The 20,152-nt window shown below is 43.3% G+C and overlaps 1 protein-coding gene across 1 annotated transcript in view; it reads left to right on the top strand.

Moving 5' to 3' along the window:
- Positions 1–20,152, top strand: part of coasy (CoA synthase) — a 68,655-nt gene that overhangs the window by 7,751 nt on the left and 40,752 nt on the right. Inside the window, exons 3-5 of the mRNA XM_080213447.1 lie at positions 2,826–3,040; positions 5,181–5,312; positions 12,753–12,942. Of these exons, the coding sequence (XP_080069573.1) occupies positions 2,826–3,040; positions 5,181–5,312; positions 12,753–12,942 (537 nt within the window). The remainder of the gene's footprint in view (positions 1–2,825; positions 3,041–5,180; positions 5,313–12,752; positions 12,943–20,152) is intronic.

The following is a 20,152-nucleotide window of genomic DNA, read 5'->3' as shown; positions in this document are numbered from 1 at the left end:
CATGGCAGGTACAGTATAATGTGGAAAAAAATGTGAGGTTATCTACTTTGGTACTAATAATAGGAAGACAGATTATTACTTGAATGGGAAGGATGTACTTGAACAGGAAGGATGTAAATAAGATAGAAAGAGTGCAGAGAAGGTTCACGAGGATGTTGCCGGGACTTGAGAAGCTGAGTTACAGAGAGTGATTGAATAGGTTAGGACTTTATTCCCTGGAGCATAGAAGAATGAGGGGAGATTTGATAGAGGTGTATAAGATTTTGATGGGTATAGATAGAGTGATTGCAAGCAGGCTTTTTCCACTGAGGCTAGGGGAAAAAAAAAACAGAAGGCATGGGTTAAGGATGAAGGGAGAAAAGTTTAAAGGGAATATTAGGGGGGGTGCTTCTTCACGCAGAGAGTGGTGGGAGTGTGGAATGAGCTGCTGGATAAAGTGGTAAATGCGGGTCACTTTTAACATTTAAGAAAAATTTGGATGGGTTCATGGATGAGAGGGGTGTGGAGGGATATGGTCCGCAAATAAATGATGCATGCAGAAACGGAACGGCGATAATTATGGGGGATTTTATTCTGCATATTGATTAGTTGACCCAAGTCGGACGTGGTGGACTTGAGGAAGAGTTCTTGGAATGCTGTCAGGATAGTTTCCTTGAACAGTGTGTGACGGAACCTACGAGGGAGCGAGCTATCTTAGATCTGGTGTTGTGTAACGAGGCAGGTAGAATTAGGGATCTTATTGTGAGGGATCCTCTTGGGACGAGCGATCATCGTGTGGTTGAGCTTTTGATGCAGATGGAGGGTGAGAAAGTAGGGTCCCGAACCTGTGTCCTCTGTTTGAACAGAGGGGAGTACTATAGGATGAGAGAGGAATTGGCAAACGTAGATTGGGGGCGCAGATTGATTGGTAGGACGGCGGAGGAACAGTGGAGGATTTTTAAGGAAATCTTTTTCGGTACTCAGCAGAAATATATTCCGATGGTAAAGAAGGACTGTCGGAGAAGGGATAACCAGCCGTGGTTATTGAAGGAAATAAAGGAAAGTATTAAAAGCTGATGCATTCAGAGTGACAGACAGGGGAATTAAGGGTTATGGGGAGAAAACGGGAAAGTGGAACTGATCCACTTCAGATCAGCCATGATCTTATTGAATGGCAGAGCAGGCTCGAGGGGCTAGATGGCGTACTCTTGCTCCTATTTTTTATGTCCAAGTACAAGGCGGTGGGACTAGGCAAAAAATGGTTTGGCACAGACAAGAAGGGCCAAAAGCTGTAAATTTTCTATGGTTTTATGGGTATAAACTGAGAGAGGAGGATACTCAGTAAGTACTTGGTGTTCTTGGGTATAAGTCAGTGAAAGTTAGCATGCAGGTACAGCAGGCAGTAAAGATGGTGAGTGGTATGTTGGCCTTCATAGTGAGAGGATTTGAGTAAAGGGATGTTTTGCTGCAGTTGTATAGGGCATTGGTGAGGCCACATCTGGAGTATAGTGAGCAATTTTGATGTCCTTATTTGAGGAAGGATGTCCTTGCTATCGAGGGAGTACAGCAAAAGTTTTCCAGGCTGATTCCTGGGATGGCAGGTCTGTCATATGAAGAGAGACTGAGCCCGTTAGAATTTTGTTCACTGGAGTTTAGAAGAGTGAGAGGAGATCTCATAGAAACTTATAAAATTCTAATAGGTTAGATGGTATATTCAGAAAGAATGTTCCCGATGGTGGGGGAGTCCAGAACCAGGGGTCATAGTATGAAGATAAGGGGTAAACCTTTCATTACTGATGTGAGGAGAAATTTCTTCACCGAGAGGGTGATGAATTTGTGGAATTCACACCCACAGAATCTAGTTGAGGCAAAAACATTTTCTGATTTCAAGAAGAAATTAGATGTAGCTCTTTGGGCTAAAAGGATCAAGGGATATAAGGGGGAAGGGGGAATCAGGATATTGAATTTGATGATCAACCATGATCAAAATGAATGATGGAGCAGGCTCGAAGGACCGAATGGCCTACTCCTACTTCTAGTTTCTATGTTTCCATGTGTCTGCACCAGCTGTGTAAATCAGCATTATGAGTTAATGCCATTCTCTGCTTTTTCCCATATCCCTATACAATTTTCTATTCTGATAATCATTTAATACCCTCTTGAATGCGTTGATTGAACCTGCTTCTATCACATTTCCAGGCAGTGCATTTCAGACCCAAACCAGACATGGTGTGGAAAGGTTTTTCCTCACCTCTTTTGCAAATCACTTTAAATCTGTGCCCTCTCGTTCTTGATCTTTTTACCATCAGGAACTGTTTCTCCCTATCGACTCCATCCAATCCCCTCATGATTTTGAACATCTCTAGCAAGTCTGTTTTAGCCTCCTTCTATCCAAGGAGAACAATAAGAAGTCTCACAACACCAAGTTAAAGTCCAACAGGTTTATTTGGCAGCACTAGCTTTCAGAGTCTCAAGCTCCTTCATCAGGTGAGTGAGGAGTTGTGTTCACAAACAGGGCATATAAAGATACAAACTCAATTTACAAGATAATGGTTGAAATGAGAGTCTTTGCAAGTAATCAAGTCTTAAAGGTACAGACAACTGTACCTTTAAGACTTGATTACCTGTAAAGACTTGCATTCCAACCATTCTTGTAAACCTGATGTTTCAGGACCAAATTAGGTGATTCTATTTCTCTCTGATAGCCATAGTGGTGAACAAAGCAGCTCATTTTAAGTTGTGAATAAATGGTCTGTGGAGAATAATTTAACACAAAAAGTAAAACCAACCCTATTGAGGTAGGTAATCTTTTTAAGAGTTCTTTTAAATTTCACTTTTTATTGCAGGAAAGGTGCTAAAGGAGCTCATTGAACCTTACCAAGAACGTGTCGAGAAGCTGAGAAAGTTCCTACTGGATGTGAATCCTGCTGTACAGTATGATCTTGTCCCTTTGAGTGATCCGTATGGACCAGCAATTACTGACCCAAAACTAAACTGCATTGTGGTCAGTGACGAGACCCAAAAGGGTGGAGAAGCAGTGAACAGAAAGCGACTAGAAAATGTAACGTATACAAAACAAAGAAATGTCTAGAACCTGGCATTTTTGATTTGTGTAGTATCTTTAATAGAACAAATAATTGCAGGATGCTAGAGTGAATATTCAATCGTTGCCTGCCTCAGTTATTGATGTGGAGACGCCAGCTTTGTATGGGGATAAACACAGTAAGAAGTCTCAGAGCACCAGGTTAAATCCAACAGGTTTATTTGGTAGCAAACACCACTAGCTTTCGGAGTGCTGCTCTTTCATCAGGTAAGTGACAAAGGAGCAGAGCTCTAAAAGCTAGTGGCGTTTGCTACCAAATAAACTTGTTGGACTTTAACCAGATGTCTGAGACTTCTTACTGCCCCAGTCAATCATGTGTGTCAACATAGTGAATGTATACATACTTTCAACATATATAAGAAATAGGAGCAGGAGTAGGCCATCTAGCCCTTCGAGCCTGCCCCGCCATTCAATAAGATCATGGCTGATCTGTCGTGGATCAGTTCCACATTCCCGCCCTCTCCCCAAAGAAACTCAGGAAAACTAGATCTATGTCTTTCCTGTTCCATCTTCTGTATGGAGTCCCATTGTACTCTGGGAATAAGTACAGGAACTGAGGCCTGCAAAGGTCTTGTAAAAGGACAAAATAGTATGCTTTGTTTTATAGTTAATTGTCCAATAAATGCACCCTAACAGCCTATTCACTTCTGCCATTTCTCCTTGGCATAGCCAGGGACTTTCAGAGATCTATGCACAAAACATCCAGATCTATCGTACAGAGTGGCAGGGTAGCACAGGGTTAGCATTGCTGCTTCACAGCTCCAGGGACGTGCTGTCTATGGAATGGCAGTCTCTTCAGAAAACAGTCTAAAGTGACTCCTGGGTGCCAGAGGGGTTCACATCTCCTTATTTGGCTGGACAGCATGCCATAAATTATAAGTGGCATGGACTTGTAGATCCCAATGAGACATTAATAGGGGGTATCTTTCCTCCAGTTTAGTGTTAGTTGCCTGCTAAGTAACGTTTAGTTGATGTTGTTTTTAGTTTGCTTGTTAGAGCAAAAATCTTAAAACATGAAATTCTGTGCAATTCATTTAAATCGGCCACTGGGAATTCAAACACTTTTTTTAAAAAAAGTTATCAGTCTCTTTGGGAATCAAAACAATAGGAATAAAACACAAAACAGAGCAGGTGCTGGAGTTTGTAGAGGGCACTTGTCCAGCTCCAACCTGTACAAATTCAGTTGCTGTATTATGAGTTAGACAACAATTTGCATTTCCAACTCATGATGTTTCACAGAACTATTGGAAATTTGCACCAAATCACGCAAAGAGAAATGAGGACAGGTGATCAACAGTTTGCTCAAAGAGATAGCTTATAAGAACATAGGAAGTAGAAGTATCAGAACAGTAAGAGATATGGAACAAGGGCAGTAGGACCCTCAAGCTTGCTCACAACATCCAACAATGTCATTTCCCCTAGTCTCCTGAGAATTCCTTAATCAACCTAGCTGTAAGGCCCACTCCTGTGATTCCCTCTAGCTTCCCCAGGGCAAATCTTCCAGTGTTCTTAAGTGGGTTCCTTCTCTTTGACCATTTGACAAGCTTTCCCCAGCGTTATCTCCGGTAGCTAACAGAATAAATAGCCTTTTCGTGCTGCAGACTGCAGAAACTGCTGTTCCTTGTCTGTGTGTGACTCTTTCTCACACACATACGCACATTTTTATCTTGCGCTCTCTGTCTCAACTTTGCTGAGGAGTTTTGATATCAACTCTGGATCAACTTTGATATCTGGAAGACACAGAGAAAATGCAAAGAAGCAACTTGTTGAAGTGTTAGCTATTCTCATCCCACAGATGCTATCAGAATTGCTGAGATTTTCCAATGTTTTCTGTTTTTGTTTCAGATTCCAGCATCCATAGTATTTTGCTTTTGTCACACAGGCTTCTTGTTGGGCAGAACTCGTAGCAGAACAGATGACTTTTTTCAACTCCGTTTTGCTTTGAATTAAAGAGACAGTCTTTAAAAATATTCATTGTACCTTGCCGACACAACCCAAGGTCCAAATTGATCTCATCTTTGTCTTTATTGTTGCATATTTAGTGCTTACATTTTAACTCAAGTTTGTGATTCAGAGATTCCAATGTTCTCTTATTCAGGCCCTTCAGGAGTTGGCAATCCATAAAATCTCTTTAATTAAAGATGTACATCATTCAGCCGATGAGGAAGAAAAGATCAGTTCATCCACACTCAGGAAGCGACTTTTGGGAACTTTGCTGATGCCTCCAAAAGTAAGTGCTGCTGAGATCAATTGATGCAGCACTTCCAACATTAATGCTGCTGGGAACATAATTTCCTGTTGACTTAGTAGTAAACTGATTATATTGGTGGTGAATATATTCGTTATTTACATAAAAATGAATACAGATTAAGTTAAAGGTTAAAAAATTTTCTTGTGAGGGATAAATGTTGACCAGAGGACTGAGAAATGCTCCTGTTCTTTAGCTAATGTAACATTATTTCCATCTGAGATGCAGACACAGCCTCCGTTTAATGTCTGCTCTGACAATACAGCAAACGCTCAGTATTGCATTGAAGCACCAGCTAGATCAGGGTTACCCAGCAGGCTATAATACAGCCCGCCATGCCTCTCTATCCTGCTCGCAAGCATACTGTTCAAAATATTGGTAAATGGAAGTGACATCTGCAAATAATAATACCTACAGCAGATACAGGAGGGAAATAGTTTGTGGTTGGAGGAGCAGCTTGAAGGTAAGTGGCCTTACTGCACACTCTCGACCACCAATGTAGGTGCCAGCCCCATAACGCAGCACAGAGGGCAGGACTGCAGAGCAGACTCGGGAGGCTATGAGGAAGAACAGTTAGAACAGCAGCACCCACCCGGACCCCTGCTTTTGGAAATTGAAATCTCAGACAGGGCGGAGTAAGGAAGAGCTTTTCAATACCTTCACCGGCATCCCAAATTCCTCCTTGGCAGTAAAATATCCAAACCTCGCAGACCCAGGTAGGGAGTGAGTGAGTCATTGAATTTGTATGATTTTGTGTGTTTGTGTGTAAGAGCAAAAACCCTGAAATTGGACACCTATCTTCCTCCCTCCCCAAAAACCCATGGTTACAGACCAGAGCGGATTCCATTCAAACAGAATTAATTTCTCCTCTTGTCACTTATCTGTAAACAAAGGTGCTTTGTTCCCTTTTTAATAAGCAGTTGCGTATTTCCCAACCATTCGTTTTTATATGATTCAAATCCAAAGGATAATCCTTGAGAAACTTGAGATATGGTGAACTCAAATAGGTTAGTTTATTGCTCACATTCAATAACCACAAAAAAGGAGATTTGCAATATTAAAAGAACAAGAACAAAGAAAATTACATCACAGGAACAGGCCCTTCGGCCCTCCAAGCCTGCACTGACCATCCTGCCCGACTTAACTAAAACCCTCTATCCTTCTGGGGACCATATTCCTCTATTCCCATCCTATTCATGTATTTGTCAAGACACTCCTTAAAAGTTGCTGCTATACCCACTTCCACCACCTCCCCTGGCAATGAGTTCCAGGCACCCACTACTCTCTCTGGAAAAAATCATGCCTCGTTCATCTCCTTTAAACCTTGCCACTCGCACCTTAAACCTGTGTCCCCTAGTAATTGACTCTTCCACCCTGGGAAAAAGCTTCTGACTATCCACTCTGTCCATGCCTGTCATAATCTTGTAGACTTCTATCAGGTCGCTCCTCAACCTCCGTCATTCCAGTAAGAACAAACCAAGTTTCTCCAACGTCTTCTCAGGCAACATCCTGGTAAATCTTTTCTGTATTCCAAGTGCAGCCTAACTAAGGTTCTATAAAGCTGCAACATGACTTGCCAATTTTTAAACTCGGTGCCCCAGCCAGTGAAGGCAAGCATGCCGTATGCCTTCTTGACTACCTTCTCACCTGCATTGCCACTTTCAGTGACCTGTGTACCTGTACACCCACATCACTTTACCTATCAATACTCTTAAGAGTTCTGTCATTTACTGTATATTTCCTATCTGTATTAGACATTCCAAAATTCATTACCTCATATTTGTCAGGATTAAATTCCATCTGCCATCTCTCCCCCCAAGCCTCCAACCAGGAAGGACTATTACGGGGCGAAAAACTGCAGCAGGCGACGGTGCAGAGGGACCTCGGGGTCCTTGTGCATGAGTTGCAAAAACCCAGCTTGCAGGTGCAGCAGGTGGTCAGGAAGGCGAATGGGATGCTGGCCTTCATAGCGAGGGGGATTGAATATAAAAGTAGGGAGGTCTTGCTGCAGTTGTATAGGGCATTGGTGAGGCCGCAGCTGGAGTACTGTGTGCAGTTTTGGGCACCGCACCTGCGCAAAGATATTTTGGCCTTGGAGGGAGTGCAGAGGAGGTTTACTAGGCTGATACCGGAGTTGAGGGGGTTGAGCTATGAGGAGAGGCTGAATAAACTGGGTTTGTACTCATTAGAGTTTAGAAGAATGAGGGGAGATCTCATTGATACGTATAAGATGATGAATGGGATGGATAGGATAGAAGTGGAGAGACTCTTCCCGCTCAAAAAAGACAGTAGGACTAGAGGGCACAGCCTCAAGATAAAAGGGGGGCGGTTTAGAACGGAGTTGAGGAGGAACTTCTTCACTCAAAGGGTGGTGAATCTCTGGAATTCTCTGCCCGTTGAAGTGGTGGAGGCTGCCTCGCTAAATATTTTTAAGACGCGGGTTGATGGGTTTTTGATAAGAGAGGGGATTAAGGGTTATGGGGAGAGGGCGGGAAAGTGGAACTGAGCCACGACAGATCAGCCATGATCTTATTGAATGGCGGGGCAGGCTCGAAGGGCTAGATGGCCTACTCCTGCTCCTATTTCTTATGTTCTTATGAATTTGCGGATAGCGATGAGGAACATCAGAGGATACATAAGAACATAAGAAATAGGAGCAGGAGTAGGCCATCTAGCCCTTCGAGCCTGCCCCGCCATTCAATAAGATCATGGCTGATCTGCCATGACCAATTCACCAACCTTTGCGTCATCTGCAAACTTACAAATCAAACCAGTTACGTTTTCCTCCAAATCATTAATGTATATTACAAACAGCAGAGATCCAAGCATTGATCCCTGAGGAATGCCATTTGTCACAGCCCTCCATTCAGAAACGCACCCTTCTACTGCTACCCTCTGTCTTCTTTGACTGAGCCAGTTTTGTATCCATCTTGCCAGCTCACCTGTGATTCCATGCGACTTCACCTTCTGCACTAGTCTACCATGAGGGACCTTGTCAAATGCCTTACTGAAGTCCGTGTACACACTGCCGTACCCTCATCAAGCATCTTCATCACTTTTAAAAACTCGATCAAGTTCGTGAGATACGACCTCCCCTACACAAAACCACGTTGCCTCTCACTAATACGTCCACTTATTTCCAAGAGGGAATAAATCCTGTCTCGAAGAATCCTCTCCAATAATTTCCCTACCGCTGATGTAAGGCTCACCAGCCTATAATTATCTCATTATCCTCATCCACACACATACAGTAGAATGCAGTAAAGAATGGAAGGTTTTACAGTACTGCAACCACAGAACAAATAGATACTGGTTCACGTGAGGCCCAGAGTCCAGAATCAAAGTCAACGAGAATTCCTTCAGAAGTTGGCACGCTGAAAAATCAGTGGTGTAAGATTTGCTTTTCTGCTGACAGTGACTTTGCGAGGTTAAATAGGCACATAGCAAGGAATCAGTTTGTGGGTGATGGTACAGAATGTTCAGCTGAGGCTGGTAGATGGGGACAGTTGTCCTGCATATTCAGAGTTCCTTCTGTCAGCTTGATTATCAGATGTTAAGGCAACAGACTGGTTTGAAGCTCAAAGGCAACATTCATTTGTTCAACAAACATGAGTCCTAGATCATGTGACCTTACCTCTTCACAAGATCATTAACAAAGGATGATCATCAGGTATCTGGATTCAGGGCTATTAGTGACCTATCATTATAAGGAAACAATATGTTTTTGTTACCATTGTTTTATTATCTCTTCTGATAAGCCTGGTCTGTTGAATTGCAAATGGCCTTCATGTAGTTCCATTTGAAGTTGGATCGTGTAGTTCCCAGGTGGTCTTTTAGTAGCTCCTCGGAAATAACAAAGTGTGAAGCAGTATCTGGAGTTGAGAGGAGGACACTGGGACACGCAGGACAGACAGCGACATCAAGAGGAGAGTGTGAGAGGAGGACACTGAGACAGACAACGAGAGGAGAGTGAAAACAGCGTGAGAGTTCAGTGAGAAACCTGAGTGCTAACATGGAGTTTGGAGCCCCAGAGGGGAGGCCAGATTTCAAAAGTGACCCAGGGCAGGTGTAAACAGCTGATTGGGTATATTTTACTACTTTTAATGCTGATAGTTTGCAATCAATGCAATAGTGAGGAAGAATATTAGCTCCAAAAATGTGGAGTCTGTATGGGTAGACTGAGAAGCATCAAGGGGGAAAAAAATCATAGAATCCCTACAGTGCATAAGGAGGCCGTTCAGCCCTTGAGCCTGCACCGACCACAATCCCATCTAGGCCCTACTCCCATAACCACACATGTTTACCCACTAATTCCTGGACACTAGGGGCATTTTTTTTTAACGTGCCCAATCAACCTAACCTGCACATCTTTGGAGTGTGAGAGGAAACCAGAGCACCTGGAGAAAACCAATGCAGATATGGGGAGAATGTGCAAACTCCACACAGTCGCCCAAGGCTGGAATTGAACCCGGGTCCCTGGCACTGTGAGACAGCAGTGCTAACCATTGTGCCACCATACCACCCTCTAATGTCAGTAGTGTTGATTGTATATAGGCCTCCAAACTAGTGGTGATGTTGAGGATGGCATTAAACAAGAAATTAGAGACGCATGCAATAAAAAACTAGCTAATTATGGGTGATTGTAATCGGCATATAAATTGGGAAAATCAGATTAGTAACAATCAGGTGGAGGAGGAATTCCTGGAGTGTGTACAAGATGGTTTTCTGGACCAGTAAGTTGATGGACCAACTGAAGAACAGGCCATCCTGGACAAGATATTGTGCAATTAGAAAAGAATCATTGGCAGTCTAGTTGTGCAAGGCTCCTTGGGGATGATTAGCCATAAGATGGTAGAATTCTTCATCAAGCTGGAGAGTAATGATTCTGAGACTAGGCTACTGAGCCTAAATAAAGGAAACTATGATGGTATGAGGCATGAGTTGACCATGATTGGTTGGGAAACATTACTTGAAGGGATGACGATGGAAAGGCAATAGCAAACATTCAAAGAGAGCATGGGCGAACTGTGACAATTGTTCATTCCTCATGGGGTCAGAAATAAAATGGGAATTGTGATTAAAAACATGGCTTGCAAAAGAAATTAGAGATAGTATTAGATCCAAAGAAGAGGCATACAAATTGGCCAGGAAAAACAGTTTGGGGACAGTTTAGAATTCAGCAAAGAAGGGTCAAGGGATTGATTAGGGAGGGAAAAACTGAAGTACATGAGTAAACTTGCAGGGAACATTAAAAAACTGATTGTAAAAGTTTCTATAATTTTTTCGAAGAAAAAGAATTGGTGAAGTCAAATGTAGGTCACTTACAGTCAGAAACAGGGGGATTTATAATGGGGAACAATGAAATGGCTGACCAACTAAATACATATTTTGGCCTTGTCTTCACAAAGGACACAAATAACTTACCAGAAATGCTGGGGAACACAGGGTTTAGTAAGAGGGAGGAACTCAACAGTGAATGCTGGTCCCTTAGTTGAAATTTAAGCTTGTTTAGAATAAAAAAGTACTTCGCATCTGGGTCTAATTTGTATCTGAAATAAAATTGTAATATCATTGATGTAATTCACCTCACAAAACTAGCAATGAGTCAGCACAATTGATTGATTTACTATTATCACATGTATTAGCAAACTCTGAAAAGTATTGTTTCTGACATTATACTGACAAAGCATACCATACATAGGGAAGGAAAGGAGCGAGTGCAGAATGTAATGTTATAATCATAGCTAGTATGTAGAGAAATGCGAGGTAGGTCTATTCAGAAGTCTGATGGCAGCAGGGAAGAAGCTGTTTTTGAGTCGGTTGGTACATGTCCTCAGACTTTTGTATCTTTTTCCCAATGGAATATGGTGGAAGCGAGAATGTCCGGGATGTGTGGGTCATGATGGCTGGTTTTCCGAGGCAGCGGGAAGTGTGGAGACTGTCAGTGGATGGGAGGCTGGTTTGCGTGATGGACTGGGTTTCATTCATGATCCTTTGTAGTTTCTTGCTGTCTTGGGTAGAACAGAAGCCGTACCAAGCTGTGGTATAACCAGAAAGAATGCTTTCTATGGTGCATCTGTAAAACCAGTAAAAAGTCTGACAACACCAGGTTTTAGTCCAACCGATTTATTTGATAGTAAACTCACAAGCTTTCGAGGGGACTGCCTCTTCGTCAGGTGAATGGAGAGTTCTGGCCTCGGACAGAGCATATAAAACACAGACAGTTTAGAGATTACTGATTAGTCTGTGCTTTATATGCTCTGTCCGAGGCCAGAACTCTCCATTCACCTGACGAAGAGGCAGTCCCCTCGAAAGCTTGTGAGTTTACTATCAAATAAATCGGTTGGACTAAAACCTGGTGTTGTCAGACTTTTTACTGTGTTTACCCCAGTCCAACGCCGGCACATCCACATCATGGCATCTGTAAAAGTTAGAGTATAGCAGACGTGCCAAATTTACTTAGCCTCCTGAGAAAATAGAGGCATTGGTGGGCTTCCTTAACAATGGAAGTGGTCCCAGAGTGAAAGTACTGAACTAGGGGAAGGCTAACTATGGCAGTATTAGGTAGGATTTTCATTTGATTTGCTTTATTATTATCACATGTACTGGCATACAGTGAAAATTATTGTTTCTTGCATGCTATACAGACAAAGCATACCATTCATAGGGAAGGAAAGGAGAGCACAGAATGTAGTGTTACAGTCATAGCTAGTGTGTAGAGAAAGATCAACTTATTGTGAGGTAAGTCCATTCAAACGGCTGATGGCAGCAGGCAAGAAACTGTTCTTGAGTTGGTTGGTACGTGTTCTCAGACTTTCATATCTTTTTCCCAAAGGAAGATGGTGGAAGAGAGTATGTCCATGGTGCACGGGGTCCTTGATTATGCTGGCTGCTTTTCCGAGGCAGCGGGAAGTGTAGACAGTATCAATAGATGGAAGGCTGGTTTGAGTGATGGACTGGGCTTCATTCACGACCCTTTGTAATTTCTTGTGGTCCTGGGCAGAGCAGAAGCCACACCAAGCTGTGATACAACCAGAAAGAATGTTTTCTATGGTGCATCTGTAGTAGTTGGTGAGAGTTGTAGCTGACATGCCAAATTTCTTTAGTCTTCTGAGAAAGTAGAGGCTTCGGTAGCAATTCAAGCTAAATTGACAGTAAAGCTAAAAAAGACATGAGCAGCTGAAAAAGCAAATGTTAATGTCTACTTAGGTGGGGTTGTACCTTTGAGGTTGGGATGATGTATAAAAAGCTTTAAACTACTTGTCAACTATGTTACTCAACATAGGAGATCCTAATGCTGATATTTGATAGCAATATGGAAGAGCCCAATTTCACAGGAGTGACAAAATTCTAAATTCATTCAAAAATATGCTTTACGTAAACATCGAAATGCATTCTTTACTTGTGCTGAATTGATTTCAGAATAATCCCAGAATTGCATCTATTCCTTACGTAATTGGATTAACTGGATGCACGGGCAGTGGAAAGACATCAGTTGTGCAGTACCTACAGCAAATGGGAGCAGCTACCATTGAAGCTGACCATCTCGCACATGAATCTTACAGACCAGGGAGAGCTGCTTATCAGAGGATTATTCAAAAATTTGGACAAGGTATATTTAGCTTTGCTTTTTTTTTAACCAAAGCACCAATTTCAACTTTTTTAAGCTGATAAATTTCTGTGAGATTGAGTGATTCCACTTTTCAAACATTAGCAAGAGATAACTTTGTATCCCTCATCACAGTTACTAATAGACATTGTAGCACTCATCATTTTGTGAAGTTCGTCCTTATGATTGTGCTACTGATTAGGTATTTACTACTTTTCCTGATGATAGTCATCAGCCATTTGTAATAAATCTAAATGGGACCCCTGTTCTAAGCGTGGACTTTTCCATTCATTCAATACCATTGTGTTTACTCTCACCATCCTTTCCCATGCAACTATTTATATTGATCAGATTTATTCCAATATGTAGCATTCCTCATTTTCTGTGCCATGGGAATGTTTGGTTCCAGTACAGCAGTGCTGTGATAATGGAGAATTATTTTCACCAGCTAACTGAAATCTGAATTAACTTTTCATTAAGGTTAATTTCTTCTTTCTTCCTTTGTACCATTTTTAGAATTCAGCCTTTTGTTTTACTCTTTTGGAAAGCCTCCATTTACAAATCACAATATGACAAGGTTGCAGTCTCCTGGAAGCTTTGCAACCAATTACTCATGTTATTTTAAAAAAGCATTCCCTGGTGGCTTGGTGAATTTGTCCAGTGAATAATTGAATCATCCAGACTGAAGTGCCTTGATTCCATCTACAGCTTTTGCTGCATTAGTCAGTTGCAGGCAAGGCAGTGAATGTGGCTGGAATTTACTTCATTGTTTTGTCACTGTGCTGCAAAGTGGATGTTTGGAGGTTAGTGGAATGTAGGTAGTGTACTTATTGGATCAGACTCAGTTTTGATATCCCTAAGGCAGAGCTACCTGCTGACACATTCAAAGTTCACGTGTGAATATTAGGCAGTTTTTAAAAATTCATTTATGAAATGTGGGCATTGCTGGCTGGGCCAGCATTTATCTGTCCCTAACTTCAATTTCAGAGCACATTTGAGAGTCAACGATGTTGCAGTGGCTCTAGAGTCACATGTAGTCCAGATCAGGTAATGACAGCAGATTTCCTTCCTCAAAGGGACATGGGATCCCTTAGAGGAAGGAAGCCAGAGGATGGTTGTAGAGGGTTGTTTTTCAAACTGGAGGATGTGACCAGCAGTGTGCCTCAGGGACCAGTGCTGGGTCCACTGTTATTTGTCATTTATATTAATGATTTGAATGAAAATACAGAAGGTGTGGTTAGCAAGTTTGCAGATGACACCAAGATTGGTGGCATAGTGGACAGTGAAGAAAGTTATCTCAAATTGCAACGGGATCTTGACCAATTGGGTCAATGGGCAGATAGAGTTTAATTTAGATAAATGCAAGGTGATGTATTTTGATAAATTAAGTCCTGCCCTAATTCAATCAGTCAATAGTAGGGCATTGAGGAGAGTTAAAGAGCAAACAGATCTAGGGATACCTGTTCATAGCTCCTTGAAAGTGAAGTCACAGGTAGACAGAGTGATGAAGAAGGTGTTCAGCATGCTTGGTTTCATCAGTCATATCATTGAATGCAGGAGTTGGGACATCCTGTTGAAGTTGTACAAGACATTGGTAAGGCCACACTTAGAATACTGTGTACAGTTCTGGTTACCCTATTATAGAAAGAATATTAGTAAACTAAAAAATGTACAGAAAAGATTTACTAGAATGTTACCTGAACTTGATGGTTTGAGTTATAACGAGAGGCAGGATAGACTAGAATTTTTTTCCCTGGAGCATAGGAGGCTGAGGGGTGATCTTATTAGCGATCTATAAAATAATGAGGGGCACAGATCAGCTAGATAGTCAATGCCTTTTCCCAAAGGTAGGGGAGTTTAAAACTGGACAGAATAGGTTTAAGGTGAGAGTGGAGAGATACAAAAGTGTCCAGAGGGGCAATTTTTTCACACAGAGGGTGTTGAATGTCTGAAACAAGCTGCCAGAGGTAGTAATAGAGGCAGGTACAATTTTTGTCTTTTAAAAAACATTTAGATAGTTACATAGGTAAGATGGGTATTGAGGGATATGGCCAAATGCGGGCAATTGGAGCTAGTTTCAGGGTTTTAAAAATAAAGGGTGGCATGGACAAGTTGGGCCAAAGGGCCGGTTTCCATGCTGTAAATCTCTGTGACTCTAAATAGTGATGTCTTGAGGAGTGTACATATTATAGAGAAGGTGGTGCTGGAAATCTTAAAGCGCATCAAGGTAGATAAATCTCCAGGACCTGATGAAGTGTATCCCAGGACATTGTGGGAGGCTAGGGAGAAAATTGCAGATCCTCTAGCAGAGATAGTCACAGGTGAGGTGCCTGAAGATTGGAGAGTGGCAAATGTTGTGCCTTTGTTAAAAAGAGCTGCAGGAGAAAGTATGGGAATTACAGGCCAGTGAGCCTCACATCTGTAGTGGGTTAGTTGTTAGAAGGTATTTTGAGAGACAGGATCTACAGGCATTTAGAGACGCAAGAACTGATCCGAGACAGTCAGCATGGCTTTGTGAGTGGAAAATCATGTCTCGCAAATTTGATTGAGTTTTTTGAAGTGGAACCAAAGAAGATAGATGATGACAGTTCAGTTGGTGTTGTCTACATGGATTTTGCAAGGCCTTTAACAAGGTACACAAAGTAGGTTGTTGCCTAATGTTAAATGTCACGGGATCTAGGGTGAGGTAGCTAAATGGATACGTAACTGGCTTGATGACAGAATAAGAAGTCTCACAACACCAGGTTAAAGTCCAAAGGTTTATTTGGTAGCACAAGCCACAAGCTTTCGGAGCACTGCCCCTTCATCAGGTGAGTGGGAGTTCTGTTCACAAATAGGGCATGTATAGATACAAACTCAGTTTACAATATAATGGTTGGAATGCGAGTCTTTACAGGTAATCAAGTCTTAAAGGTACAGGCAGTGTGAGTGGAGAGAGGGTTAAGCATAGGTTAAAGAGGTGTGTATTGTCTCCAGCCAGGACAGTTAGTGAGATTTTGCAAGCCCAGGCAAGTTGTGGGGGTTACAGATAGTGTGACATGAACCCAAGATCCTGGTTGACGCTGTCCTCGTGTGTGGAATTTGGCTATCTGTTTTTGCTCAGCGATTCGGTGTTATAGTGTGTCGCGAAGGCCTCCTTGGAGAATGCCTTGATGACAAAAGCCAGAGGGTGGTTGCAGAGGGTTGTTTTTCAAACTGGAGGCCTGTGACCAGCGGTGTGCCTCAGGGATCAATGCTGGGTCCACTGTTATTGTTATTTATGGAACATAGAACACTACAGCACAAACAGGACCTTCGGCCCACAAGTTGGTCCAATCATATCCCTACCTACCAGGCCATAGAACTACCTGTAACTTCCAATCCCATTAAATCCCATGTACTCATCCAGAAGTCTTTTAAAAGACCCCAGCGAGTTCACCTCTACCACCACCAACGGCAGCCGATTCCACTCACTCACCACCCTCTGAGTGAAAAACTTACCCTAACCATCTCCTCTGTACTTGCTCCCCAGCACCTTAAACCTGTGTCCTCTCGTAGCGACCATTTCAACCCTGGGAAATAGCCTCCGAGAATCCACCCTATCTATTCCTCTCAACATTTTATAAACCTCTATCAGGTCGCCTCTCAACCTTTGTCTCTCCAAGGAGAAGAAACCTAGCTCCCTCAACCTATCTTCATAAGGCATGCCACCCAATCCAGGCAACATGCTTATAAATCTCCTCTGCGCCCTCTCAATAGCTTCCACATCCTTCCTGTAGTGAGGCGACCAGAACTGCGCACAATACTCCAAGCGGGGTCTGACTAGGGTCTTATAAAGTTGCAGCATTACCTCCCGACTCCTGAACTCAATCCCTCGATTAACGAAGGCCAGTACACCATACGCCTTCTTGACCACATCCTCCACCTGCGCGGCCGATTTAAGAGTCCTATGGACCCGGAACCCAAGATCCTTCTGCTTCTCAACACTGCTAAGACTCCTACCCCTGATATTGTACTCCTTCATCCCATTGGTCCTGCCAAAATGGACCACTACACATTTATCCGCGTTGAAGTCCATCTGCCACTTCTCCGCCCAGTCTTGCATCCTATCTATGTCACGCTGCAACTTCTGACATTCCTCCAGACTATCCACAACACCACCAACCTTCATATCATCAGCGAACTTACTAACCCATCCCTCCACTTCCTCATTCAGGTCATTTATGAAAATGACAAACAGCAAGGGTCCTAGATGCAGGTCCCTGGGGCACTCCACTGGTGACCATCCTCCATGCAGAAAAAGACCCATCCACAACGACTCCCTGCCTTCTGCAGGCAAGCCAGTTCTGGATCCACAAGGCCAAAGCCCCTTGGATCCCATGCCCTCTCACCTTCTCAAGAAGTCTTGCATGGGGGACCTTATCAAATGCCTTGCTGAAGCCCATGTAAATCACGTCCACCACTCTTCCTTCGTCAATGTGTTCAGTCACATTTTCAAAGAACTCAACTAGGCTCGTAAGGCATGACCTGCCCTTGACAAAGCCATGTTGACTTTTTCTGATCATTCTAAACTTCTCTAAATGCTCATAAATCCTGTCCCTCAGAATCCTCTCCATCAACTTACATAAGCACACAAGAAATAGGAGCAGGAGTAGGCCATCTAGCCCTTCGAGCCTGCCCCGCCATTCAATAAGATCATGGCTGATCTGTCATGTCTCAGTTCCACATTCCCGCCCTCTCCCCATAACCCTTAATCCCCTTGCCTATCAAAAACCTATCAACCTGCGTCTTAAATTTATTTAGCGAGGCAGCCTCCACCACTTCAACGGGCAGAGAATTCCAGAGATTCACCACCCTTTGAGTGAAGAAGTTCCTCCTCAACTCCGTTCTAAACCGCCCCCCCTTTATCTTGAGGCTGTGCCCTCTAGTCCTACCGTCCTTTCTGAGCGGGAAGAGCCTCTCCACCTCTATCCTATCCATCCCATTCATCATCTTATATGTCTCAATGAGATCTCCCCTCATTCTTCTAAACTCTAACAAGTACAAGCCTAGGTTATTCAGCCTCTCCTCATAGTTCAACCCCCTCAACTCCAGTATCAGCCTAGTAAACCTCCTCTGCACTCCCTCCAAGGCCAAAATATCCTTGCGTAAGTGCGGCGACCAAAACTGCACACGGTACTCCAGCTGCGGCCTCACCAGCGCCCTGTACAGTTGCAGCAAGACCTCCTACTTTTATATTCAATCCCCCTCGCTATGAAGGCCAGCATCCCATTCGTCTTCTTGACCACCTGCTGCACCTGCAGGCTGGGTTTTTGCGACTCATGCACAAGGACCCCGAGGTCCCTCTGCACCGTCGCCTGCTGCAGTTTTTCGCCATGTAAGTAATAGTCCTTCCTACCATTATTCCTACCAAAGTGGACAACTTCACACTTGCCAACATTAAATTCCATTTGCCAGTTCCTGGCCCATTCGCCCAGTCTATCTAGATCCTTCTGCAGACTCTCCACACCCTCCGCACAATTTGCCGTTCCACCAATCTTGGTGTCATCAGCAAATTTCGACACCATACACTCGGTTCCCTCCTCCAGATCGTCTATATAAATGGTAAATAGCTGAGGCCCCAGCACCGACCCCTGGGGCACTCCACTAATCACCATCCGCCAATCCGAATTGCACCCATTGACCCCCACTCTCTGCCTCCTATTTGACAGCCAATCCCCTATCCACACTAACACCCTACCCCCAACTCCATGCCCCCTGACCTTCTGTAATAACATCTTGTGCGGCACCTTATCAAATGCCTTCTGAAAATCAAGAAACACCACGTCCACCGGCTCTCCTCTATCCACCGCCCTAGACACATCCTCATAGAACTCCAATAAATTCGTCAGACATGACTTCCCCTTAACGAAACCGTGCTGCGTCTGCTCTATCAAACAATTCTCCTCAAGATGCCTTGCTATTTTCTCCTTGATCACGGATTCTAACATTTTACCTACAACAGACGTTAAACTAACTGGCCTATAATTCCCTGCCTTTTGCCTGCCACCCTTCTTAAACAACGGCGTAACATTACCAACCACTGAGGTCAGACTCACCGGTCGGTAATTTCCCGGGCTATCCCTGTTCCCTTTCTTGAAAATAGGAACCACATCCGCAATCATCCGGAACCTCTCCCGTCTCCATCGACGACGCCAAGATCATCGCCAGGGGCTCTGCAATCACTTCCCTCACCTCCCACAATAACCTGGGGTGCATCCCATCCGGTTCCGGCAACTTATCTATCTTGATAGAATTTAAAAGTTCCAACACGTCCTCTTTCTTAACGTCCGCATACTCAATTTTTTCAGTCTGCCGCAAACCTGTAGTACAACCTCCCAAATCACTTTCCACCATGAATACCGAGGCAAAATACTCATTAAGCACCTCTGCTATTTCTTCCGGTTCCACACAGACTTTTCGCCCTTCACCTTTTATAGGTCCTATCCCTTCACTTCTCATCCTTTTACTCTTCACATATTTGTAGAACGCCTTGGGATTCTCCTTAAGCTTACCCGCCAAGGCCTTCTCATGACCCTTTCTGGCTAAATTCCTTTTTAAGCTCCTTTCTACAAGCCTTATACTCCTCTTGATCCTTAACATCTCCTAGCTCTCTGAACCTTTTGTACGCCTTTCTTTTCCTGACTAGGTTCATCACAACCTTCGTGCACCACGGTTCCCGCTACCTACCAAAACTCTTTGTCTCATCGGAACGTTTTTGTGCAGAGCTCCAGACAAACATTCCTTGAAAATCCACCACCTTCCTTCAGTACTTTTCCCCAAGAGCACCTCCTTCCAGTTTACTCATCCAATTTTCTGCCTGATGTCTTCATATTTCCCCTTACTGCAGAAATGATTTATGATTTATAAATATATTAATGATTTGGATGAGAATATAGGAGGCATGGTCAGTAAGTTTGTAGGTGATACCAAAATTGGTGGCATAGTGGACAATGAAGAAGGTCATCTCCAATACAACAGGATCCTGATCAATTGGGCCAGTGAGCTGACGAATGGCAGATGGAGTTTAATTTAGATCAATGTGAGGTGATGCATTTTGGTAGATTGAACCAGGCCAGGATTTACTTAATCAATGATAGGGCTTTGGGGAGAGTTACAGAACAAACAGATCTAAGAGTACATGTCCATAGCTCCTTGAAAGTGGAGTCACAAGTGCATAGAGTGATGAAGAAGG

The sequence above is a fragment of the Carcharhinus amblyrhynchos genome, chromosome 27 (assembly GCF_965287045.1).
Source record: "Carcharhinus amblyrhynchos chromosome 27, sCarAmb.v2.hapA, whole genome shotgun sequence".
Taxonomy (NCBI): domain Eukaryota; kingdom Metazoa; phylum Chordata; class Chondrichthyes; order Carcharhiniformes; family Carcharhinidae; genus Carcharhinus; species Carcharhinus amblyrhynchos.
This window is presented reverse-complemented; position numbering and strand designations above follow the sequence as displayed.